This window comes from Rhinopithecus roxellana, chromosome 12 (genome assembly GCF_007565055.1).
Source record: "Rhinopithecus roxellana isolate Shanxi Qingling chromosome 12, ASM756505v1, whole genome shotgun sequence".
NCBI classification, from domain to species: Eukaryota; Metazoa; Chordata; class Mammalia; order Primates; family Cercopithecidae; genus Rhinopithecus; species Rhinopithecus roxellana.
In genome coordinates, this window is record NC_044560.1 from 105865073 (window position 1) to 105892303 (window position 27231).

The 27231-nt window shown below is 50.0% G+C and overlaps 1 protein-coding gene across 1 annotated transcript in view; it reads right to left on the minus strand.

Annotated features, from left to right (window-relative positions):
* Positions 1–451: 451 nt before the first annotated feature.
* Positions 452–27231, minus strand: part of NOVA2 (NOVA alternative splicing regulator 2) — a 42815-nt gene continuing 16035 nt past the window's right edge. The window contains exons 3-4 of the mRNA XM_030913735.1: positions 22137–22303; positions 452–7681 (exon numbers count right to left, since the gene is read on the minus strand). Coding sequence (XP_030769595.1) covers positions 6599–7681; positions 22137–22303 — 1250 coding nt within the window. The 3' untranslated portion in view covers positions 452–6598. The remainder of the gene's footprint in view (positions 7682–22136; positions 22304–27231) is intronic.

Consider the following 27231-nt stretch of genomic DNA (forward strand, 5'->3'; position numbering starts at 1 on the left):
CCAAGTAGCTGGGACTACAGGCATGTGCTACCATGCCTAGCTAATTTTTTTGTATTTTAGTAGATACTGGGTTTCACCATGTTGGCCAGGCTGGTCTCGAACTCCTGAGCTCCGGTGATCTGCCCACCTCGGCCTCCCAAAGTGCTGGGATTACAGGCGTGACCCACCGCGCCTGGCCCCTGGAAGCTAAACTTGAGCACCTGCTTCTCTCAAGCACAGTTGCTCCGGATGCTCACACTGTCCAGAGACAATAGTCCTCCCTCCCCAGCTCCCCCATCTGGGACCATCCTCAGGGGTCCCCCCACCCTCTTCCCCTAAATGCCCAGAGCCCTGGGGGAAAGGGGGAAAGAATTTAGGATGAGGGTGGAGGTGCAGGGAGGAGGGAGAGGGAAGGGGATGGGTTAAGAAGGAGTGTGTGATGTCAAGCAAAAAAGACAACATTAGACACAGATGCTGAGATGGCGTTTATCGCGGCAAAAAAAGGTGAAGTCGCCGAGGGGGAAGGGGTGGGGAAAGGGGGTGTGGTGGGGTCTGGGGTGGGGGCCATGGAAGCTAATACATGGTGCACTAGGTCACACAACGGACACTGGGGGTGGGTGAGTGGGTGGGGAGGGCGTGGCCCAGGCATGGCAATGTGGGGAGTGGGAGGAGACGGCAGTGCACCCCAGCCAGGAGCTTCTGGAGGTGGTGGGGAGGAGGCGGGCGGCGTCTCTGGTCGCAGAGGATGGAAGGAATCAGTTAGAGGGGGTTGAATGGAGGCACTGGAGGCATGGCCACATTCCAAGAAATGGAATGAAGGAGTGGGACAGCAGGCAGGGGGCCAGCCTGGGGCCTGGGCCTTTTAATCTAAGGACTGGGGAGAACCAAGGGGACCTCAGAGGTCCTCCAGTCCTCTCCATCTTCCAAGAGGGAGAACAAGCCTGGAGAGGAGGCTACCTTAAGGTCCTAAGAAGGATTTAGCAATCGGTTCTCCAAAGATGGCCCTACAGCCTCCCTTGCCCCCCATTCTTCTCCTACCCTGTCTCCAACAGAGAAGGGGGAAGAGAGGTTCTGGCTTCTCTGACTCCACCGTTATCTCACGGAGGCTCCTCAGGGAAATTGGAGGATGAATCCATTTCACAGAAGGGGAAAACGGAGGCATCCTGCCAGACTACACCTTTCCACACCTCTCCCACCTCCCTGTCGGGGAATTTATGCACCCCATCCCTCTAGAGTAATACTGATAGCTTGAAATCCTTAGCGATGGGGGCAGGTGAGAGGACACACCTTAAGATTCTCCCAATCGACCCGGGATGTGGGCCATGCCTCCAGTGGCCTGAGATGCCAACATAAAGAAAAAAAAAATGACTCCCCACGTCCCCTGGCTCAAACCCAGTACAAAAGTGACTATTTACAATGAAGGCGTGGGGAGTGTGTGGGGGGCACAGGAAGGAGGGGGTCAGAGTGAGCACTCCATTTGAGGGAGGCCACGCCCCTGGACCCGCCTTTTAAAGGGACAAAGCCAAACAGCATAGATATTTATAGAGGATCTCAATCCCCAGGGTGGGGCAGACCTAGGGGTGAGGGATGGGGGTGGGGCATGGGATGGGGTGCGCGTGGGGAGGCATGGGTGGTGGGAGGAAATGGAGGAAAGGTAGCAACTGCCCCTAGCCTCCCCCCTCCCCGCTGCCGGACACACAGTTTTCCGTGGGATGAACACAGAAAGGGTTAATCAAAAAGAGTTCGATGAGCGAGTCTGACGGTCGAGTGGGGCGGGCTGGAGCAATGAGGCCGCAGGTCCCGGTGGCCGGTGGTGATGGAGTCACTTAGAAGATGAGAGGTTGGTGGTTTTGGGGGGAAAGGTGGGGTAGGGAAAGGGGTGGGGGAGGGGGGTTTAGGCAGTCCCCCCCAGTTATCTCTGGGAGACAAGTGTCCTGGACTGGTTGAGAAGGGATTAAAAACCAGCAGCCTTCACCACCATGAGCCCGCAGATTCTTTTCCCATTTCCCTCCCTGCCACCCAGCAATCTCCAATGCAACTTGAAGGGGACACTAAGACGGACCATACACACCAGCAGCAGCACCCAGAGAGAAGCCCTCTCTAACCACAGCGTGGAGACAGCTGACCACAGTGCAAAGGGATCACGATAGCAGGGCTGGGTGTTGTCACCCCAGCAAACCAGCGTCCCTGGCCCACCTGTGCCCCAACTTGGGTATCGCGATCCTGTTCTCCCCATCATGACATCCAGTCCAGGCTTTCAAGACAGCCAGTCCGAGTTCCAGACGGCGGGGGCAGGTGCCGTCGAAGGCCTGGCTGGCTGTCCCGACAGGCGTGCACTCAGTCAGCAGCCTGGACGCCCCAACTGCCATCCTCATCGCCACTCTTGTTAATACTTTTGCCACTGCACAGTCTATCACAGCCTCTAATCCCGGTCCTGAAACAGCAATCATCCATTTGGGGGGACTCCTCTCATTTTCCAAACAATTGGCCACCAATCAAAACCAAGTAAGAAGAAGGATGTGGGATGGAGGAACAGGAAGGAGAAACAGAACGAGGGAATATTGAAGGATTTGGTGGTCCAGAGGAGAGAGGAAATACACCTTGGAGATAAGCGGCACCCTGCTTTTCCAAGTAGAGGTCCCCAACCATCTATAGGTCGGCTTTTATCAAGATCCACTTGGGATACCCATAATTCCCACCTACAAGTCCAGGGTAGGTGTTGGGGCTGATAGAAATGGCAAAGCCATTGCCTTCTGATCACCACCCCTAATAATTATTGCAGTGAAGCCTCCTTGCCCATGTAGAGATGGCTGGGACAGGGCAGAAGAAGTTGGCTGGGCAGGTTGGCTCAGAGCCCCCTGAGATGGGGGATGACGGAGGTTAATTTGGCACACTGAACCCCCTCTTCTCATAGGTGCTTTGAGGTCTTTCTCTTGAATCCAGTTGGTACTGCCCCTTGGGCTAGTAGAGGAGGAGTTGAGCTTGTCTCCTTCTCCCCGGTTTCCATAGATTTGCCAGGAAGTTGGCAAGTGGGATTCTCCTTGGCTGGTGGAATTTGGGGGGATCCAAAAGGATAGGGGTAAGCTGAAAAGGAGAGCTTTTTTCTGTCTTTTTTTTTTTTCTTACAAAGATTCTAAGAAAAACTCAGGGCGGGAGGGCTTTGGAAGGGGGACCCAATTTAGCTCCAGGTCCACACTTTTTCAATGCCTCTTAGGGACCTCCTCAAAGAGAAATGGTCCAATTTCCTCCCCTCTATCCAAGGTCCTCTCCCCACAGAGCGGCTCAGTTCCAAGGAAGTTTGGCACTTTTTTTTTTGTTTTTTTTTAAATGGGGAAATTGGGGAGAGAGAGTTGAGACATTTGAGGAGAGGAGGAAGACAGACAGAGACTAAGATAGAGACAGGACAGAAAACAATGGGAACCACACAGAAGAAAAAAAAAAGAAAGTCATAGGGAGCCAGACAAAGAAAGGGGGGAAGACACTTGGAGAAAGTATGGGAAGCTAGAGGGCAAATGAGAAGGACTCAGGAGACAATTCAATGCAGCAAACACTTATTAAGCACCTACTTGGTGCTGAAGAGAAAGGTGCAAGGAGGCCACTCAGAGACTCTGAGATCGGATTGGCTAATAGGGAGACAGGGAAAAAAAAAAGAGGTGATGGGTTTTTCAATAATCCCCATCCCTGGCCCCACAGCTGTGTCCCCTCTGGACAAACTGCAGCACAAAAGATTGAGGTCAGATTGCAGAAGAGACTTTCAAGAGATGGCAAAGATGGTAGAGTGAGTTTCCCAGGGTAAGATGGGGAAAGGTGTGTGGCTCTCCACTCACCAACATGGTGAGCGAACTAGCTCACTGAGCTAGCAAACTATACCTTTCAGATCGCCCTGGCTGGCTGGGTAAGGGGTCCCCAAGAAATACGAATAGGGAGGGGTTGTTACACAGACACTCCAAGCAAGCACTTTTCAGGAGGCCCAGCCTCCAGAGATGTGTCTGTGTGAGAGGAGTCCTGGACCCGGCTGATTGGGACCCAGACTCCAGCGAATGGGTTTGTAGAAAGTGGCTGCCAAGCAGAGGATGCAAATGATATGCAAATGAGCCCATTCAGATCCCACCTCCCCACTCCCAGACCTTACTTCACCTCTCCGTGGCTCCTTCCCCTCCTCATAGGGGCCTGGGGGGCTGTAGAGGGATATTCCAGCTAGATACTGTAATACTCGCGTGCGGGTAGAGATACTGTGAAATACTGTAAGGTCTTTTGAGAGGTGGAGGGGAGCAATGCCACCCCCACCTCTAACCCCAAGAGTCCCCAACGGTAGTAGAAGATATGTACAAAGTTACATCAAGAATTGTTTTGGCACTCAGATCTCCATCTGGGTTCAGTCTGGAGATTAGGGGTGGGGCAACAACAATGGGAAGTGGGGGATGGGGAGGGGGAAGTGGGGCCTGCCCCCCACCCTGGAGATGACAAGGGCATGGAAAAAGTCACCCCAGTGCCCAAGTTACAGTCACCCCATCCCATTGGGTGGAAGGGCCGGGGTGGGAAATTCAGTGCAAGGTACCTCGAAGGCTATTGCTTTCTAGGGATTTTCACATTTTGATTTGGGGGTGGCTCTCTAGCAAGGGAGAGGGATCTCCTAGGCTTTAGGGGCAGGAATTGTCTCTGTGGCTTTTCTTCCCTCCTTTTTTAGGAGAGAGACAAGGAGGCTGGATTTCCCCCAAAGCCATAGAGAGGAGAAGGGTCTGGAAGACCTAGGAGGGGGACAAATGGGGGAGAGGGTGGGCATGGGGCGCCCCTCCCCCAGAGATGCTGATGATGGAACCAGGGCACTGGGCGTCCTGCTTTGGGTTGGAGAAAGTGGAGGTGGTCTCCAAGGAGGAGGGGGAGATGGGTGGGGGTAGACGGAGGTCTTAGCTATCCTAGTCTATAGGGTTGTCAGGCCCTGAAATCTCAGTCTGCCAACAGGTCCTCAGAGCTGACCACAGCCATAGCACTCAGGGAGCCACTCCCAAACCAACTCTCAAGGCCGCCTGGCTTGTCAGACTCCATCAGAACATTCTAGTTCTCCAGAGCCCCTGGTGAGCACACCAAAACATTCTGATCCATCAGACATCACCAAAGTATGCCAGCTTGCTGGAAGCCACCAAACCAATCTAACCTATCAGACCACACAAAGCATTCTGGTCCAAGGGACCCTTCCATGGCTCACTGAACTCTACACCGGGCCACACTGGCCTGACAGAGCCACCACACATTTGGCTCACCCGATTCAACGAAACAAAGCCACGCAGACACAGGCATGCACACAAAAGGCAGGGGTGGGAAGGGAGGTCTTTAACAGTAGTTTGCACTAGGTCCATCTCCCACCCCTCCCTCCAGGGCGAGTTCGCAGACTTGACGTGTTTGAATGGAGATGACCCTGACAATATTGGGTTTTTTTCCCTTAGAGTTCTCCAGATTGGATCCAAGTCCCGTGCCTTATTCTCTTCCTAGGAAGACCCCCAGGCCAACACCCACCAAAGAAGGGTGTGGAGGGAGAAGGCAGGTCAGAGACTGGTCACTGTCCAATATAGGAATTACATGCTTCAGTCTAATGACATCACAGGAAGTGACCTCTAGGCACCACCAGAAGTACATCTTCCCATGATATCACCGAAGTGACCTTCAAGGAAGAACTCATTGAGACATCACAGGAAGTACCTGCTCTCTTACGTTCACAGGAAGTAACCTCTGGGGAACTGCTTCCTGTGACATCATAAGAAGCGCCCAGAAGCACCCCAGAAAGTACTCAGTGACATCACAACAGAGACCCTCATTGCCATTACTCTAAACCATCACAGATACCACACCAAGTTGATCCAGCCTCTTGCGAGTCTTGCCCACAGGACTGGCCCAATCCCAGAGCTGGCATCCTTCCCAGCAGCACCGTCCCTGCCCCCCATACAACCTGACAACAAAAGAGTGAACATTCCCACCTAGAGGGACAGCTCCAGTGGGAGGAGAGTAGCTGAGAAGATCTGGGAACTCTGGGGTCCCTGCTCCAAATGCCCCATTTCAGCTCAGACGCCTCTGCTACCTCTACTCCCATGACTTCCCTCAGATCTAGAACTGAAAGCAGAGAGGTGGGGTATTGTGTTTTGGGGAGGCCCCTCATTCTGGATGACCCAGAGGCTCCCTCCCCTCCTCCCATATGGAAACAAAAACTTATAAAGGGGGAAAAATCCTTACCAAAAAAAGAAAAAAAAAAAAAAAAAAAAAAAAAAAGGAGGGAAAGAAAGAGAAAATAACGCTTTGTTTTCTATTAAAATCAACAAAATGCAATATATACAGATATCACACAGACCTGGGCCCTGGGACAGGAAGGGTCAGGCCCAGCCAAGCACAGGGAGGGAGGAAAGAGGGGTCAGTTCTGGGCTGGGGAGGGGGCTTCTGAGCCCCCTTCCCAACCTTCACTCAATCCTGCCTATGACTACCAGAAGGGGAGGGTGCAGTCGGGCCTACCCCAGCCCCATCCCAAGAGGAGCAGGACTACACCAAGCTGAGGTCAGGAGTTGGGGGGAGGAGGAGAGGGAGGAGGAGGAGATGGGAGGAGAGAGAAGGGTGGGAGCACACACCACAGGCCTCATCCCACTTTCTGGGGGTTTGAGGCCCTCACTCCCTGCTCGTAGGTGACCCGCTGACTGATGAGGTATTGAGCGGCTTGCGTGGCCGCGGGGCTGCCCGTGATGGTGACCCGCCGGTTCCGCGTGCCTGGCAGGAACTCGCCCTTCTTGGAGATCTGGATGCGAGCGCCCGTGAGCTCCTGGTACTCCACCAACGTCTTGCCCCCCTTCCCCAGGATGGCTCCCACCAGGTTCTCAGGCACCGCAATCTCCACCAGCTCCTTGGCACTCTCAGCCGCCAGCTTCTCCGCTGTCAGGAAGCCCCCGGCCGCCCCGGCCGCGGCTGCAGCGGCCACCAGCGGACCGCCCCCTCCGCCCGCCCCGCCACCGGCCCCGGCCCCGAGGTAGCCGTTGGCGGCTGCGGCCAACGCAAAGGACCCCAGGGCTCCGGGAGGCGGGGGCGGCGGCGGGGCGGCCCCTCCAGCTGGCCCGGCCCCGGCCTCGCCCGCGTAGGATGCCAGGAGGTTGGCGGCGGCGGCGGCTGCGGGGTTGGCCCCGGCGGCCACGGCAGCCAGGACGCCGGAGGCTGCGGCCGAGTTGAGGCCCAGGCCCAGGGAGTTGGTGTTGTAGCCGTAACTGGCCAGCGTGTTAAGCGCCGTGCTGATGGCCAGCAGGTCGGTGCCTGAGAAGGCGGGCAGCGCGGCGGGAAAGGCCCCCACGCCAGCCAGCCCGGCGGGGCCCAACAGGCCGGAGGCAGCGGCGGCCGACGCTGCGGCCGCGGCTGGCAGCACATCCGCGGGGCTGGCGTACGGAGAGCCGGTGGGGTTGGAGTTGGCCACGGGGCCTGCCACATTGGCGTAGCTGATGTTGAGGCAGCTGCTGCTCTGGGGGTCTTCTTGTACCTTCTGCACGATGGCGCTCACAGCCTTGTGCACCTGCTCGGGCTCGCCGCTGACCGTCACCACGCGCTCCTGCAGGTTGATGCCCTCTGGCTTCTGGGACAGCTGCACCCACGCTCCTGACTGTTCCATCACGGCTTTCACCGTGGCGCCCCCCTTGCCGATGATCAGGCCCGCCGTGCTGTTGGGGACGATCAGCTTGGCCTGCGTGGGGAGCAAAAGAGAGGGTCTTTAATTTTATTTTTTAAAATTAAATTAAATTAGGCCGGGCGCGGTGGCTCACGCCTGTAATCCCAGCACTTTGGGAGGCCGAGGCGGGCAGATCACGAGGTCACGAGATTGAGACCACGGTGAAACCCTGTCTCTACTAAAAATACAAAAAATTAACTGGGCGTGATGGCGGGCGCCTGTAGTCCCAGCTACTCGGGAGGCTAAGGCCGGAGAATGGCGTGAACCCGGGAAGCAGAGGTTGCAGTGAGCTGAGATCAGGTCACTGCACTCCAGCCTGGGTGACAGAGCGAGACTTCGTAAAAAAAAAAAAAAAAAAAAAAAAAAAAAAAAAATTAAATTAAATTAAGTTAGGCCGGGCACGGTGGCTCTCGCCTGTAATCCCAGCACTTTGCGGGGCTGAGGCAGGCAGATCACTTGAGGTCAGGAGTTGCAAACTAGCCTGGCTAACACGGTGAAACTCCGTCTCTATAAAAATCCAAAAGTTAGTCAGCTGTATGTTAGAACATGCCTGTAATCCCAGCTACTCAGGAGGCTGACGTAGGAGAATTGCTTGAACCCAGGCGGTGGAGGATGCAGTGAGCTGAGCTCGGGCCATTGCACTCCAGCCTGGGTGACAGAGGGAGACCCTGTCTCAAAACAAAATAAAATAAAATAAAATTATATATATATATATATATATGTAGAGACGGGACCTTGCTATGTTGCCCAGGCTGGTCTTGAACTCCTGACCGCAAGTGATCCTCCTGCCTTAGCCTCCTAAAGTGTTGGGATTACAGATCTGAGCCACCAAGCTGGCGAAGGGAGGGTCTTTACAGTGGCTGGAGACTGCGAAGTCTCAGGTCATTCCCTACCTCTCCTCTCCAGCGTCCAAAATCAGGCCCAGCATGGCCTTTTGATATGCACCAGTATGGTCCAACTGGTTGTTAAAAATATTGAAATATTTCAGGTCAGGTGCAACAGCTCAGGCCTGTAATCCCAGCACTTTGACAGGCTCAGGTGGGAGGATCACTTGAGCCCAGGAGTTTGAGACCAGCCTCGGCAACATAGCAAGACCTTGCCTCTAACATTATATTTTTTAAAAAAACTGAAATATATCCACAACAGTTGGTTAATGAATAGCCAGTATTCAAGGTCCCCTCAGTAGCCCCTCAACCACCCTGTCCCATGTACCTGGGACTCTTGGTGCCTCCTCTGTGTCCGGCATCTAAAAGCTTAATGGCTGATCCAATGGGGCTTTCCAGGAGCTCACTGCAAGCTTGCACTGTGGCCCACCCATGCCTTCTAGTGTTAAGTACTCTGACTTCCAGCCCTCAAAAAGCCTTCATTAAGCCCTCACTTTACAGATGAGCCTCTCGAGGCCCAAGAGGTGAAAGGACTTGTCCTAAGGCCCCCCAGTTAGTGACGGAGCTGAAATCTAGGCTCTTGGGTTCCTGATCCATTGTGCTCCCCTAGACATGGTCTTCTCATTTAACTCTCTGTTGTTATGGGCTGAAATTGTGTCCCCTTCAAATTCATATGTTGAAGGTGTAACTCCCAGTACTTTAGAATTTGACTATATTTGGAGAAACGGTCTTTAAAGAGGTAAAGTAAAATGGGGTTATTAGGGCAGGCCCTAATTTACTGACCGGTGTCCTTATAAGCAGAGATTAGGACACAGATGCACACAGAGGGAACACTGTGTGAAGACACAGGGAGAAGAAGGTCAAGGAGAGAGGCCTCAGAAGAAACCAGTCCTACTGACAGCTTGATCTTGGGCTTCTGGCCTCCAGAATCATGAGATATAAATACCTGTTGTTTAGACCACCCAGTCTCTGGCACTTTGTTATGGCAGCCCTAGCAGACTAATCTAGTTGTCGTATCTGTAAAATGAAGATAACATGAAGGCTTTTGTCTGAGAAGGCAGACGTAAGTGGATGTCTTGGATGTCACACAATGGACCAGCAACCCAAGAACCTAGATTTCAATCTCTTTCTGACTCCTGGGAGGGGAACACTCCAGAATGAAGAAGTTGGTCATTTGAATATGGTGACCTTCCCTTTCTCAGTTGCACAGCAGCCCATCCTTCAACCACTCATCTGTCCAAGCATCTGCAAGTCTGATCAATCTTAATTCCTGCAGAGACATTTCAAAACCAGTCATCTCCTTTTGCACCTCCGAGAGCATTTCTACACATAAATTCCTCCCTCTCAAAAATCCTTCCCATGTCCCCTTAAGCCCTAGGGGTGTCTGAGAAATTTGTGGAGGTGGCAGTTTTGGTTGTTGCAAGGACTGGGGGGAGATGTGGACTGTCAGTGGGGAGGACCATAGGTGTCTGTACCCCACAATGGAGAGTCAGTCCCTCACAAGGAAGAGCTGTCCCAGGCCCTATATGTCTACTTATTTTTTTTTTTTTGAGCCGGAGTCTCACTGTGTCATCCAGGCTGGTATATGCCATGGCATGATCTCGGCACACTGCAATCTCCACCTCCTGGGTTCAAGCGATTCTGCTGCCTCAGCCTACCTAGTAGCTGGGATTACAGGCACCCACCACCATGCCCGGCTAATTTTTTTGTATTTTTTTTTTTTTTTTGAGACAGAGTCTTGCTCTGTCGCCCAGGCTGGAGTGCAGTGGCCGGATCTCAGCTCACTGCAAACTCCGCCTCCCAGGTTCACGCCATTCTCCTGCCTCAGCCTCCAGAGTAGCTGGGACTACAGGCGCCCGCCACCTTGCCTGGCTACTTTTTTGTATTTTTAGTAGAGATGGGGTTTCACCGTGTTAGCCAGGATGGTCTCGATCTCCTGACCTCGTGATCCGCCCATCTCGGCCTCCCAAAGTGCTGGGATTACAGGCTTGAGCCACCGCGCCCGGACTTTTTTCGTATTTTTAGTAGAGTCAGGGTTTTACCATGCTGGCCAGGCCAGTCTCGAACTCCTGGCCTCAAGTGATCCAGCCGCCTCAGTCTCCCAAAGTGCTGGGATTACAGGCATGAGGCACCACACCCAACCACTATATGACTACTTTTGAAGGTTCTGTTGGACATTCATGCGGATGAAGAGCCTGTTTTTAAATCTCTGAGCCCACGTCTGTGCATGGTGGCTCATGCCTGTAATCCCAGTACCTCGGGAGGCCAAGGTGGGAGGATCACTTGAGCCCAGGAGTTGTAGACCTGCGTGGGCAGCATAGCATGACCCCATCTCTACAAAAAAAAATTAAAAACATTAGCTGGCCTGGTGGCACATGCCTATAGTCCCAGCTACCCAGGAGGCTGAGGTGGTAAGATCACTTGAGCCTGGGGGTATAGGCTGCAGTGAGCCGTAATTGTGCCACTGTACTTCAACATGGGCAATAGAGTGAGACCCTGACGCAAAAAAAAAAAAAAAAAAAAAAGTCTCTGAGCCCAGAACCCAACTGACACAGTGAGACCCTATCTCAAAAATAAATAAATAATTAAAATAAATAACAAAACAAAACAGAAAAAATCTCTGAGCTCAGAGCCCAACCCCACGATACATGTAAGTATAAGTACTGTTTGCCTGGTTTTAAGAGCTACTGAAATTTCCAGGAATGCAACTACCAGTAAATCAAGAGTGGTCTGTGCTTTGTTTTGCTCTGCACAAGAGTTTTCATCATTTTAGAAAACCTGGCATCAGTAGCAACGGCATTTGTATTATTTAAGTCTCCAGTATTACACTCTGGATCACTTTACATTTGTAGTTGTCTCACTTAGCTATGCTTAGGTGTGAGCAGCTGCCTAATTCATTATTCCTTCCGTTGTGGTCCTGACTATTTATTTACATATTAAAATTCACCTTGGCTGGGTGCAGTGACTCACACCTGTAATCCTAGCACTTTGGGAGGCTGAGGCAGGGTGAATCACTTGAGCCCAGGAGTTCAAGACCAGCCTGGGCATCATGATGAAACCCTGTCTCTGGTAAAAATATAAAAATTAGCCACGTGTGGTGGCATCTGCCTGTGGTCCCAGCTACTTGGGAGGCTGAGGTGGGAGAATCACTTGAGCCCAGGAGGTTGAGGCTGCAGTGAGCTGTGATTGTGCCACTGTACTCCAGCCTGGGCAACAGAGCAGACCGTGTCTCAAAAACAAAACAAAACAAAGCAAACAACAACAACAACAAAGAAAAAATAAAATAAAATTCACCTTGTTTTATAACAAATCACTTTCCTATTGTATCTTCTTTATTTTAAAAAGTCTCATGGGATAAAATCAAACATGGTATATTCATACAATGGAATATTATTTGGCAATAAATTGAATGAACAAAGTACTGATACATGCTATAGTGTGGATGAATCTAGAAAAAAATATGCTAAGTGAAAGAAGCCAGTTACAAAAGACCACAGCTGAGTTCATTTACATAAATGTCCAGAATATGCAGATCCACAGAGCCAAAAAGGTAGATTAGTGGTTGCCAGGGAATGGGAGGAAGGGGATTGGGGGTAATTGCCTACAGGTATAGGGTTTCTTTTGCAGTAATAGATACATTCTGGAATTAGATAGTGTTGATGGTTGACCACATACTGTATGATTCCTTTTACAGAAATGTCCAGAATAGGCAAATCTGTAGACACAGAAAATAGATTTATGGTGGCTTGGGGATAGGGAGAGGGTGAGCTGAGGTGGGGGATCCAGGGGACATAGCTAAGAGGATCAAGATTTCTTTTGGAGGCCAGGCTCGGTGGCTCATGCCTGTAATCCCAGCACTTTGGGAGGCAGAGGCCAGAGGATGGCTTGAGCCCAGGAGTTAGAGATCAGCCTGGGCAAGATGGTGAAACCCCATCTCTACAAAAAATAAAAATAAATTAGCTGGATGCAGTGGTGTGCACCTGTAGTCTCAGCTACTCAGGAGGCTAAGGGATCACTTGAGCCCAGGAGTTTGAGGCTGCAGTGAGCTTTGACAGGTGCCACTACACTCCAGCCTGGGTGACAGTGCAAGACCCTGCCTCTAAAAAAAGAAGGAAAAAAATTACGATTTATTTTGAAGGCAATACAAATGTTCCAAAATGGATTGTGGTAATAGGTGTACAACTATGTGACTATAATAAAAGCCAATGAACTGTACACTTTATTTATCATGTATTTTATGTTTCTTTTTTTTAAATAGACAGAGTCTTGCTCTGATACCCAGGCTGGAGTGCAGTGGTATGATCGGAGCTCACTGCAGCCTTGTACTCCTGGGCTCAAGTGATCCTCCTGCCTCGGCCTCCTAAAGTGCTGGGATTACAGGCATGAGCTCCCATACTGGGCCTAGAGCTGTATACCTTAAATGCGTGAGTTGTATGTATGTGAATTATATCTCAATAAAGCTGTCAAAAAGTCTTACAAGTGTAGGTATGTCTATATATGCACATATGAATATGAATAGTATTTCAGAGAGTCAAGTGGACATCACAAAATATTTGTAGGAGAAAGGCAGTGTTGCTGTGACAGAGCTCCCCATGCTCTGTTTCCTGTTGGTCTCCCTGATTTTATTTTTATTATTTATTTTTTTTTTGAGACACAGTCTCACTCTGTCGCCCAGGCTGGAGTACAGTGGCACCATCTCAGCTCACTGCAACCTCCGCCTCCCGGGTTCAAGCAATTGTCAAGTGAGCCGAGATCATGACACTGCACTGTAGCCTGGGTGACAAAGTGAGACTCCATCTCAAAAAAAAAAAAAAAAAAAAAAAAAAAAAAAAAAAAAAAAAAGAAGCCGGGCGCAGTGGCTCATGCCTGTAATCCCAGCACTTTGGGATGCTGAGGTGGGCAGATCGCTTGAGCTCACAAGTTCTACAGCCTGGACAACATGGCAAAACCTCGTCTCTACAAAAAGTACAAAAAGTAACTGAGTGTGGTGGTATATGCCTGTAGTCCCAGCTATTTGGGAGGCTAAGGTGGGAGGATGGCTTGAGCCCAAGAGGTGGAGGTTGCAGTGAGCCAAAATGGCATCACTGTACTCCAGCCTGGGTGACAGAGCCAGACCTTGTGAACAAGAAAAAAGAATCTTCCTTTATTTTAGAGTAAAGGAGACTAATGAGGTGTAACAATCAAATGCAAAGCACGAAAGTTGACTGAATCTCAGATTGAAAAATCCTCTATGTTATAAAAGATATTTTAGGGCGATTTGAATATGGACTTTCCAATGAGACAATAGTATAGAATTCGCATTTTTGTTTGTTTGTTTTTGTTTTTAGGTGTGATGATAGTAATACAATAATGTAGGAGACGGTCCTTGGAAGATACATGTTAAAGTACTTAGGAGTAAAGAGTCATGAGGTCAGCGGGGCACGGTGGCTCACGTCTGTAATCCCAGCACTTTGGGAGGCCAAAGCAGGCGGATCACGAGGTCAGGAGATCGAGACCATCCTGGCTAACACGGTGAAACCCCGTCTCTACTAAAAAATACAAAAAACTAGCCAGGCGAGGTGGCGGGCGCCTGTAGTCCCAGCTACTCGGGAGGCTGAGACAGGAGAATGGCGGGAACCCGGGAGGCGGAGCTTGCAGTGAGCTGAGATCCGGCCACTGCACTCCAGCCTGGGCAACACAGCAAGACTCCGCCTCAAAACAAACAAACAAACAAACAAACAAAAAAAAAAATAAAAAAAATAAAAAGGAAAAAAATCTATGCTCTAACATTCCCTTTTCCTCTTCTCTGCCTTATTTTTCTTCATAGTATTTTTCACTCTCTAACATACTCTATATTTTACTTATCTCCTTGTTTATTTTGTGTTTTTCTGTAAAAGAATTTCAAATCCACGAGGTTAGAGATTTTTGCCTGTATTATTACTACTGGGTTCTCAGTGCCTAGAAAAGGGCCTGGGACACAGTACATACTCAGCAAAGGGTGAGCGAATAAATAGACAGATGAAGACTGAAGGACAACATGCCCACAGGCCTAAGCAGGAAGGGGAATGGGTGGAGACAGCAGGTGTATGTCACCTGGTCAGGGTGGGGAGTGGTAGAGTACTGTGCAATTGGGCAGTCAAACTCAGCCTGATGGGCATTTCTAGATGAGTTGGAAATGCTGATTTGTAAAACGTGAAGCATCCTAGCTTTTTTGTTTTTTTTTTTTTTGAGATGAAGTTTCGCTCTTTTGCCCAGGGTAGAGTGCAGTGGTGCGATCTCAGCTCACTGCAACCTCCGCTTTCCAGTTTCAAGCGATTCTTCTGCCTCAACCTCCTGAGTAGCTGGGATTACAGGCACCCATCACCATGCCTGGCTAATTTTTGTATTTTTAGTAGAGATGGGGTTTTACCATGCTGGCCAGGCTGGTCTCGAACTCCTGACCTCGTGATCTGACTGTCTCAGCCTCCCAAAGTACTAGGATTACAGGCCTGAGCCACCGCACCCCGGCCAGCATCCTAGTTTTTAAATGTTGGCAACCTCTTCAAAATGTCTAAGAACTACTGTGTAGAAGAAACAATGCAATGTACTAGTCAGGGTACCCATTTGTAGTCTGTGCATATAAATCCCTGAAAAGCTGCCTTGGACTCTGGAGTCACCTGCTCGGGTTTAAACCTTGGCTCCCTGTCTGATGCTGGGCAAGGGGCCTAACCTCTTTGAGACTCAGTTTTCTCATCTGTAAAACAGGGACATTCAGACCTCCTCCATAGGACTATTATGAGGCTTAATTGAGCTTATGCATGCAATGGTGAGCTCGAAATCCAAACATGACCACAAGTATCTGGAACTGAGTGTGAGTGCCCTTCAGGTGACTCACAACTGCTACTATTGGCAGATTACACCTCAGTCCTCATGTTTCTGCTTGGCCCTGTCGGCGAAGTCATCATCTATTCATTCAAATAAGTAACATGTGCTGAGCACCTACTATGTGCCAAGCATAGGGCATCATGTAAGTAATGTGCAATTAATATAAGTCCATAGAAGCACTCAAGAAATGATTATTGTTGGCTGGGTGCAGTGGCTCACGCCTGTAATCCCAGCACTTTGGGAGGCTGAGGTGGGTGGATCACGAGGTTAGGAGATCAAGACCATCCTGGCTAACACGGTGAAACACCGTCTCTACTAAAAATACAAAAACAGCCGGGCGCGGTGGCTCAAGCCTGTAATCCCAGCACTTTGGGAGGCCGAGACGGGCGGATCACGAGGTCAGGAGATCGAGACCATCCTGGCTAACACCGTGAAACCCCGTCTCTACTAAAAATACAAAAACTAGCCGGGCGAGGTGGCGGGCGCCTGTAGTCCCAGCTACTCGGGAGGCTGAGGCAGGAGAATGGCGTGAACCCGGGAGGCAGAGCTTGCAGTGAGCTGAGATCCGGCCACTGCACTCCAGTCCGGGCGACAGAGCGAGACTCCGCCTCAAAAAAAAAAAAAAAAAAAAACAAAACAAAACAAAAAAAATAAATAAAAAAAAAAATAAAAAAAAAAAAAAAAATAAAAATACAAAAACATTAGCTGGGCGTGGTGGCGGGTGCCTGTAGTCCCAGCTACTTGGGATGCTGAGGCAGCAGAATGGAGTGAACCCGGGAGGTAGAGCTTGCAATAAGCCGAGATTGCGAGCCAAGATCACGCCACTGCACTCCAGTCTGGGCGACAGAGCGAGACTTCATCTCAATAAAAATTAAAAAAAAAAAAAAAAAAAAAAAAAGAAAGAAGGAAAGAAAGAAAGAAAAAAAGAAAGAAAGAAAGAAATGATTATTGTCATTGTTATCCCTATGGATGGAGCTGGATTTAAATCCCACATCTGTGGTACAGCTATTAAGGAAAATAGTCTGGCAATTCTTCAAAAAGTTGAACATAGATTTATCATATGTCCCAATAATTCCACCCTAGGCATCTACCCAAGAGAGCTGGAAATACATATCTACAAAAAGACTTGTACATGAATGTTCAGAAGCATTATTCATCATAGCTAAAAAGGAGAAACAACCCAAATGTCTATCAACCGATGAACAGACAAGCAAAATGTGGTCTATCCATACAATGAAACATTATTTGGCTATAAAAAGGAGTAAAGTTTTGACACATGCTACAATATAGATAAACCTCGAAAGTATTATGTTAAGTGAAAAAAGTCAGACACAAAAGACCATATGTTATACGATTCTGTTTATATAAAAGATCCAGAATAGGCAAGTCCACAGACCAAAAGTAGATTAGTGGCTGGAAGAGGTTGAGACTGGGGTCTGGGGGAATGGTGAGTGACTGCTCATGGGCACAGGGTTTCTTTTTGGCATGATGAAAATGTTCTGCAATTAGATGGCAGTTGATGTACAACCCTGTGAACATACAACAAAACTACTGAACTGTACACTTCTAAACAGTAAAGTTTATAGTATGTGAATTATAGCTCAACAGAGCTGTTATTTCAAAAAACAAAAAGTCACCAGGAAAAACAAACAGCCTGACAAATCAAGAAGACGGAACAGCATGTTCACAACCAGAACCAGGAGTGGTATTTAGTCTGTGATGCAATATTTTAGAGCAGTGAAGGAAGGATAGATTGGCCGAGAAAAGGTTTGAGGACCAGGGGTTAATCATGTGAGAAAAATAAAGTTAGGTTTTAAGAAAATTCCTACTTCTTCCACCTCCTAGCTGGTGGCCTATGAAAGTCCCTTTACTTCTCAGAGCCTCCTTTTCCACATCTGTAAAATGGGCATACTATACCTAATCCATACGATCTGTGCAAATATTCAGTGAGACACTGGCAGCCTGCTCTCTGGTAGTCACTCAGTCAACAAGGTTGCTGTTTTTACAACATGGCAAGATCCAAATCCTAGGTTCTTTTTGTTTTTTTGAGACAAAGTCTTGCTCTGTCAGCCAGGCTGGAGTGCAGTGGTGTGATCTTGGCTCACTGCAATCTCTGCCTCTCAGGTTCAAGCGATTCTCCTGCCTCAGCCTCTGGAGTAGCTAGGATTACAGGCGCCTGCCACTGCGCCTGGCTAATTTTTGTATTTTTAGTAGAGATGGGGTTTCACTATTTTGGCCAGGCTGGTCTTGAACTCCTGGCCTCAAGTAATCCGCCCACGTCGGCCTCCCAAGGTGCTGGGATTACAGGCAAAAGCTACTACGTCCAGCCTCCTAGTTTATTATTTAGTAACTGTCTGAGCTTAGGCACATGCCTTCACCTCTCTGTGCCTTACCTTCCTCATCTTCAGTATTAGCATAACCACACCTACCCTATATTATTATTGGAAACATTCTTCTTCTTCTTTTTTTTTTTTTTTTTTTTGAGACAGAGTCTCGCTCTGTCGCCCAGGCTGGAGTGCAGTGGCCGGATCTCAGCTCACTGCAAGCTCCGTCTTGTGAGTTTATGCCATTCTCCTGCCTCAACCTCCCGAGTAGCTGGGACTACAGGTGCCCACCACCACGCCAGGCTACTTTTTTTTTGTATGTTTTTTAGCAGAGACAGGGTTTCACTGTGTTAGCCAGGATGGTCTTGATCTCCTGACCACGTGATCCGCCCGTCTCGGCCTCCCAAAGTGCTGGGATTATAGGCTTGAGCCACCGTGCCTGGCCCTTTTTTTTTTTTGACAGAATCTTGCTCTGTCACCCAGGCTGGAGAGCAGTGGCATGCTCTTGGCTCATTGCAACCTCCACCTCCTGGGTTCAAGCGATTCTCCTGCCTCAGCCTCCAGAATAGCTGAGACTACAGGCGTGCACCACCACGCCTGGCTAATTTTTTGTATTTTTAGTAGAGATGGGGTTTTGCCACGTTGGCCATGCTGGTCTCGAGCTCCTGACCTCAGGTGATCCACCATCTCGGCCTTTCAAAGTGTTGGAATTACAGGCGTGAGCCACTGCTCCTGGCCTGTTATTGGAAACATTCAATGACTAAAGTGATGCCCAGTGCCTGGCACATGGGAAGCGCTAAGATCATGACAGCTGCCTTCATCATAGACCCTGAATTGTAGAACCACAGCATCTTAGAAAGATCTGCAGATGCAGACTCATAGAATCTTGGAATCCCAGGACATTAGAACAGTAGAATCTTAGACAATACATGCTTAGAATCTTGGAATTATAGAGCCATAGAACTGTTGAAGTTTTAGAGCCAGAAGGACCACAGACCATCTGCCCCAGTGATTTGCAAGCCCATGGAAATTTGCAAATACTACTACTGCTACTGCTACTACTACTACTACTACCACCACCACCAAGAACAACAAAAGCAGCATCAACAGCTAACAGTTTAATATCGTAACTTATCTAGGTTCCACCACAACCCTAAGATAGGTGTTATTATTACCCCATTTTCTAGATTGGGAAATGGAGGCACAAAGAAAGAACTTGCACAAGTTCTTTCACGGGTAATGAGCAGTAGAGTCAGGATCTGATCCAAGGCCAGAGTTTATGCTCAGATTCTTAAGCCTTACGAGAAATATTGATTCAGTGGTTCTGGGACAGGAACCATGAATCTGCATTTTAAGCTACCCAGATGACTCAGATATCAGCTAAGGGTGAGAGCCACTGGTATAATCCAGAGGCGGCAATCTGGTGATCTTCAGGCCCCAGTCAGTCTACAGCCATATATATTTTTTTGACCTTCATAGTGTTTTAAAAACAGAGTTGTCCTGGCGCAATGGCTCAGACCTATAATCTCAGCACTTTGGGAAGCCGAGGCAGGTGGATTGCTTGAGTTCAGGAGTTTGAGACCAGCCTAGGCAACATGGTGAAACCCTGTCTCTACAAAAAATACAAAAATTAGCCAGGGGCCGGACGCGGTGGCTCATGCCTGTAATCCCAGCACTTTGGGAGGCTGAGGAAGGCAGATCACCTGAGGTCAGGAATTTGAGACCGGCCTGGCCAATATGTTGAAACCCCACCTCTACTAAAAATACAAAAAATTAGCCAGGCGTGGTAACAGGCGCCTGTAATCCCAGCTACTTGGGAGGCCAAGGCAGGAGAATCACTAGATCCCAGGAGGTGGAGGTTGCAGTGAGCTGAGACCATGCCATTGCACTCTATTCTGGGCAACAAGAGCAAAACTCTGTTTCAAAAAAAAAAAAAAAAATAGCCAGGCGTGCTCGTGTTCACCGGTAGCCCCAGCTATGCAGTGGGCTGAGGTGGGAGGATCGCTTAAGCCTGGGAGGTCGAGGCTCCAGTAAGCCTAGATCATATCACTGCACTCCAGCCTGGGTGACAGAGTGCAACTCTGTCTCAGACAAGTATATATTAAATAATAATAATAAAAAAACCAGAGTCAACATTTTAAAGAGGGTTGATCTAAAAAATTTATGGCTTCTTTTGAAAAATTTGGAAGATGTGGTAGCACTACGTCCATGTTCCCAAAGTGCAAGAATTCGGTGCAGTTGAGTGGCAGCTTCTCCCTTTAAAGATGGCATACCCTCTCCAGAGAGCAACAACCCTCAAGCCTTTTGTTCCCCTTTTCAATACTTTAGTTATTTAATTTATAATCCCTGGTTTGGCCCAGCTGCTGCACTGTAATAAAAGAGAAACTGAGGCCTACACAAGGAAAGGGGCTCTGAGTAACACAGCAAGTCCAAGGCAGAAAAGAAGTAGACCTGTTTCCTGACTCAAAAATCCCATAATAACAACAGAGAACATTTTTGGGGCTAATTTTCTATGCGTTATACACACAAGCTATGTGCTTTTCAAACATCAACGAACACTAACCATCACCCTTAAGGAGGCATCATAATGAATCTCATTTTACAGGTGAGAAAAATGAGACTTGGATAAATCAGTCACTTGCTCAAGGTCACATAGGATGTAAGTACTGTACGAAGAAGGATTCAACTCAACAACAGAGCCCAGAGCCTGAGTCTTCAGCTATGATCTCTCTCAGTCTTTGGAACACTCGAGTAATACGGCAGAGAATAAACCCTGGTTCTATAACCTTTCGACTCCACTGTCTCAGAGCTCCTGTGGATTAGGGGGAGGCGGTAGAAGGCTCAGGCACAGATGGTGCTGACCCCATTTTCCTTGCAACATTCACAAACTCTTGATGAACCCTGAGTCCCTTGTGGCCACGACCAAGGCGGAGGGAAGAGGCAATGCCCTCGCCTCCCTGTAAACTGTGAATAACCTGTGCCCTGCTGGTGGGAAGGGATTCGGGAGAAACTTGGCGGGAGCGAGGAGCGGAGTCGCTTCAGCACCAAGGACAGCGGCCGCGCTCCACACCCCAAGCCCCGCGGTCTTTTTTGGGAGGGCTCCACCCTGCAGCGCTCCTCTAGGCTTCTCCGCCCACCGTTTCCACATGAGCTTAGGGGAACTCAGGCCTGTGCTCTGCCCCACCTCAGGGCAACGACAGGACCCAAGAATTCCAGATTTCTTTTTTTTTGTTTTGTTTTGTTTTGTTTTTTTTGTTTTGAGACGGAGTCTCGCTCTGTCGCCCAGGCTGGAGTGCAGTGGCCGGATCTCAGCTCACTGCAAGCTCCGCCTCCCGGGTTTACGCCATTCTCCTTCCTCAACCTCCCGAGTAGCTGGGACTACAGGCGTCCGCCACCTCGCCCGGCTAGTTTTTTGTATTTTTTTTTAGTAGAGACGGGATTTCACCGTGTTAGCCAGGATGGTCTCGATCTCCTGACCTCGTGATCCGCCCGTCTCGGCCTCCCAAAGTGCTGGGATTACAGGCTTGAGCCACCGCGCCCGGCCGAATTCCAGATTTCTTTTACCGACGTCCTCTCTCGTCTTTGCCTCTAGGTAGACACTGACTAGCCCTCGCAAGGGTCCCTCCCGCCCGCCCAGGGGTTCTCGCCCCATTGCACGGAGTACGCATGCATAAGGGAGTGGGGACGGGAGAGAAAACGGGAGCCAGCTCCGCGTTCCGGTTCTCTTACCCACTTCCGGGTCCGGACAGCGCAGCTTTGAGGGGAGCTCACCTGCCCAGTGCGCATCGTCGTCATGGCAACCGGAGAGGCCCGGGAAGCGATTGGCCACTCCCTGCCACGCCCCTACGCCACCGCTTCCCCTAACTGAGGCAACAGAGGAGCGCTGCCCGCCCCTTTCCATTCCTTCCTGGAGAGGGCTGTGTAGGAGAGGGACCCACATCTGCTCTCGCTAATGAAACACCACCCCTACCTCCATACGTTAATTATGGAGGGAAGGAGGATGAGAGACTATTTGTAAACTCTTCTGGATGTGACTGAATTGTCACTGAGGTCACTTCCGGCGATAACAGGAAGTGGGAGGCAGGTCGTTCAGAGAGACAATGGGATGAGGTGGAAGGGAGAAGAGGAACTAGAGAATCCTAGGAAGGAAGGATTGAACAGTAGGGAATCGTGCCACATTCTCCCAGACGTTCACTCCCTCTCTGGAATCAAGCCCGCTCCAAATGGTCTGGAGTCCTTTCTATACTATTAGAGCTGACTCCCTAAGAATAATACTAACCACTACCATGTGGTCTTTGACTGATGAGATTTTTATCAGCTTTGTCCCATTGAACCTCACAGTAATGCAGTGATGTGGGAGGAATGTTTCTTCGTGAATGTCACCAGCTTTACAGCAACCCAGCCTCTGCCCCAGCTGACCTGCTTGGCTCTGTCGGGGTTCATCGTGGTTTGGGGTTGAAGGATGTTGACCACCTCAGGCTTGGTCATCGCTTGTGGGATTTCTCGGACCTTCTCGGCAATAAAGCTGTGCACAGCATTCAAGGCCTCTGCTGTGCCCTGTACTAGGCATACCCGCTCTGTGGTTCCTGTTGAGCAAGGGAGAGAGAGGGCACACTCATGAGACAGGAATAGGGACATTCCTGAGAGACAGGCCCCATTTAATGGAAGAGGAAAGCTGAGGTCCAGAGAGTGGATTTGACTGATCACACGGTGAGCCTGGGGGAGCAGGCATGGGCCCCCAGGCCATGACGGGTAGCTGGGAGAATGAGTGGAATCCTGCTTTATAATCTGCACTTCATCTCCCTCCCCTAAAACAACCTCTAGGGATGGAAGAATGATCCTTAAGTGTTTTGCGATGCCCACAGCAACCCTGGGCAGGGGAGACAGGGCTCAGCTGCCTCTTCTCAGTTCTTGCGGTTCCCTGGTTGCTTTGGCAACCATTCACTCACTCCACCCTCCTCCCCTTCTGGAAGCAGAGAGCTCAGGCCTGCAACGGTTGCCACAGTAACTGGAACCCCCTTATCGGTCTGGCTGGCCGGGTCCTCAGCCCACCCCCAGGGGGACGAGGGACGAGGCCCTGTTGTCATGGCAACCCCTGAAAGCCTGCAGCGTCGGCCTCTGGGCTTTTGGAGAGGATGGGGGAAGAGCTGGGGGATGGGGGAGGCAGAAGAGAGGCCTGAGGGCCTGTCTGAACCCACCAGATGGAGGGCTGAGGGGTGGGGGAGGGCAGGGGTGTGGACAGGGGAGAGCAGGGTGGGTCAAAGACTACTCGTGGAGGAGTGGGGACCAAGGAATTGGGGAGGGAGGTAGATGGGTGTCTTTCCTGGAGACTCTCCAGATACTAGCTGTGGCTCTGTCCTGGGCATCCTTCTCATTTCTGCATGAGAGTGTTGGGGAGTGGGGGCATGGGGAAGAGAGAAACTTGGCGGGATATGTGTGTGAAAGAGACTCTGGGTGACACTGTGGCTGTGTGTGTCTGTGAGGCTGTTCGGTGAGTGGTGTGTGTGTGTGTGTGTGTACTTCAGCAGGACTGACTAGATGATCCTAATCTGTGTTTGTAGAAGACAAAGTGCAGTAACAGACTATGTGACAGTGATTCTGGTGAAGGTGTTTGTGTGTGCCCTTGTGTGTGGGACAGACTTTGGTGTCGCTTTGATGATCAAGGTTATGGAGACTCTTTGTGAGACAGAGCTGAGTGTGTGTGAGAGTTCGAGAGAAAGAAACAAAAGAATCTCACAAAGTGGGATCGAGGCTGTACAATGAATATCTACCACTCTGAGACTGGGTGGCAGTGTGTGTGTCTGCATCTGTGTGTGTATGTGTGTTTGTGAAAGTGAAAGAGACACACACTTCTGGATGTTTCTAAGACTACTTGGATGACCAGTGTGTGTATATATATATGTATTGGAGACAGGAAAGACCCTATGACTGGTGTGTGTGAACCTGAGAAGGAGACAGCAAGACAGACAGACTCAGGTGTCAGTTTGTAGGACTTTCTGGATGACTGGTGTGTTTGTGTGTGTGTGTGTGTGTGTGTGTGTGTGTGTGTGTGTGTGTCTGAGCATGTGAATTACAGTGAGACAAAGAAAAGTTGACTGGTCAGTGTGAGAACGTGCGTGCCTGGGTGAGCCAGGATGTGTGTGATGTGTGGAGTGTGAGTGTGTCTCTCTCTCCTTGAAGGGGGTTCTGCCTCTGAGAATGTAAAAGGTCTTGAGTGTGGCTGGGCACGGTGGCTCACGCTTGTAATCCCAGCACTTTGGGAGGCTGTGGTGGGCGGATCATGAGGTCAAGAGATCGAGACCATCCTGCGCAACATGGTGAAACCCCATCTCTACTAAAAATACAAAAATTAGATTGGCGTGGTGGCACGCGCCTGTAGTCCCAGCTACATGGGAGGCTGAGGCAGAAAAATCACTTGAAGCCGGGAGGCGGAGGTTGCAGTGAGCAGAGATCACACTGCTGCACTCCAGCCTGGCGAAAGGGCGAGACTCTGTCTCAAAAGGAAAAAAAAAAAAAGAGGTCTTGAGTGTGTGCCAGGCGCCGTGTGGCTGTGTACCTGTGTGTCTGGGATACCTGGGGTGTGCGTCAGTGTCCAGCAAGCACTTCAGTGCAGCACACTGGTGCCATGACCCTGACTCCTCGATTGCTACTTCCTAGTCTGGCAGGCTAGCCTCGCCATGTGTCTGGGCGCCACTGTCTGTGGGTCACTTGTGTAGCTGATATCCCCCACCCGTTTTGGGCCATGTTCCTCACTCTTACTACCCCCCCCAACCCCAGAACAATGGCTTGGTCTGAGCCAAGGGTGAGTCAGCCTGCAGTCTGCCTCCGTCTGGTGTAAATAGGAAAGGGTGTGGGTTGGGGTGGGAACTAGGGGGTGGGGTAGGGGGAGGTGGATGCCCCAGGAAGAGCAGGCTGAGGGTTTGCATCTCTATGTAGCTTCTTTCAAACTCAGGAAGGCTTTGACCTCCCATCCCCTTGTAGTTCTTACAGGGTGGCCCACAGGAGCTTTGTGGGGGGTTGGTTAAGCCCCCAAAGACTGTCTAATAATAACAGCTGACCCTTATGCAACCCAAGTGTCAGACACCATTCTAAGCACTCTTTTTTTTTTTTTCTGAGACAAGAGTCTTGCTCTGTCACCCAGGCTGGAGTGCAGTGGTGCGATCTCGGATCACCGCAACCTCTGCCTCCCAGTTCAAGTGATTCTCATGCCTAAGCCTCCTGAGTAGCTGGGATTACAGGCGTGTGCCACCACGCCTAAGTTTTGCATTTTTTGTAGAGATGGGATTTCGTCATGTTGGTCAGCTCGGCCTCAAGTGATCCACCCGCCTCAGTCTCCCAAAGTGTTGGGATTACAGATGTGAGCCATCATGCTTGACCAAAGCACTTTATACATACATGTTCACTTAGTATATGAAGTAGGCAATATCGTTATTGTCCCTGATTCCCTGCTAAGGACACTGAGACACAGAGAAGGCTCAAGATTTGTTGAAGTTCTCTTAGACGGCGGTAGTGGATGTTTGGAGTTTTGAACCCAGGTGTCTGGCTTCAGAGTCTCTGCATTCTGCTAAATTTGGGGTGTATGGAGTGATCAGCTCTATGTGTGTGTTTTGGAGGGAGGCATAAAATGATGACAGTTTTGTTTTTGTATTTTTGATATTAAAAGAAGATGAACGTATTAAGTAGTCGTTCAAGACTTTGCGCTTTGATGGAAATATGTTATAAAACTATAAACAGTGGCTCATGCCTGCAATCCCATCACTTTAGGAGGCCAAGGCGGATGGAGGGCTTGAGCTCAGGAGTTCAGCCTGGGCAATATAGCGAGACCCCATCTCTACAAAAAAAATATACAGGCCGGGTGTGGTGGCTCATGCCTGTAATCTCAGCATTTTGGGAGGCCGAGGCGAGTGGATCACCTGAGGTCTGGAGTCTGAGACCAGCCTGCTAACATGGTGAAACCCCATATCTACTAAAAATACAAAAAAGTAGCTGGGCATGGTAACGGACGCCTGTGATCCTAGCTACTCGGGAGGCTGAGGCAGGAGAATCACTTGAACCAGGGAGGTGGAGGTTGCAGTGAGCCGAGATCGCACCATTGCACTCCAGCCTGGGCAACAAGAGCGAATCTCTGTCTAAAAAAAAGAAAAAAAAAGTAGCTGGGCCAGGTGGTGCACACCTGTAGCTCCAGTTACTCAGGAGGCTGAGGTGGGAGAATCACTTGAACCAGGGAGGTGGAGGTTGCAGCGAGCCGAGATCGCACCATTGCACTCCAGCCTGGGCAACAAGAGCGAATCTCTGTCTCAAAAAAAGAAAAAACAAGTAGCTGGGCCTGGTGGTGCACACCTGTAGTTCCAGTTATTCAGGAGGCTGAGGTGGGAGAATCACCTGAGCCCGGGAGGCTGAGGTTGCAGCGAGCCACGATCATGCCACTGCACTCCAGCCTGGGCAACAGAGTAAGACCCTGTCTCAATATAAATAAATAAATAAAAAATAAAAAGTGTGTGTATCTGTGCTTTTCTTCAGCAGTTAGGGTCTAAAGTTTCAAGCAGATGTTCCACATCAGACAGCATTTTAGAATCCTTAGGGTGGCCAGTGGTGGTGGCTCAAGCCTGTAATCCCAGCACTTTGGGAGGCCGAGGTGGGTGGATCACAAGGTCAGGAGATCAAGATCATCCTGGCCAACATGGTGAAACCCTGTCTCTATTAAAATACAAAAAAAAAAAAAAAAAAAAAAATGAGTCGGGCGTAGTGGCATGTGCCTGTAGTCCCAGCTACTCGGGAGGCTGAGGCAGGGGACTCACTTGGACCCAGGAGGCGGGGGTTGCAGTAAGTCGAGATTGTGCCACTGCACTCCAGCCTGGTGACAGAGCAAGACTCTGTCTCAAAAAAAAAAAAAAAAAAAGAATCCCCAGGGTGGATCTGCGCTAACGCAAGGGAGTGTGTGTGTGGCCCTTGGGCAGGTACCCGCCTTTTTCTGCATTTCAGTTGCTCCATGTATGTATGACCTGGATGGATTGAATCTAGGGCTTTGAGATCCATCACAAAGGAGGGGAGGTTCTTTGTGTGTTCTGCCCTTCCCTTGGGGTTAAGTGCTGGGTAGGTTTTTATTTCACGTAGTAGAAACGCAAGTGCAGGCCGGGCACGGTGGCTCAAGCCTGTAATCCCAGCACTTTGGGAGGCCGAGACGGGTGGATCACGAGGTCAGGAGATCGAGACCATCCTGGCTAACACGGTGAAACCCCGTCTCTACTAAAAACTACAAAAAACTAGCCGGGCGAGGTGGCGGCGCCTGTAGTCCCAGCTACCCGGGAGGCTGAGACAGGAGAACGGCGTGAACCCGGGAGGCGGAGCTTGCAGTGAGCTGAGATCCGGCCACAGCACTCCAGCCTGGGTGACAGAGCGAGACTCCGTCTCAAAAAAAAAAAAAAGAAATGCAAGTGCAGTGTCTGTGAATGTGTGTGTGTGAGTGTGTGAATGTGAATGAGTGTGTGAGCATGTGTGACAGTGTGTGTGTAAG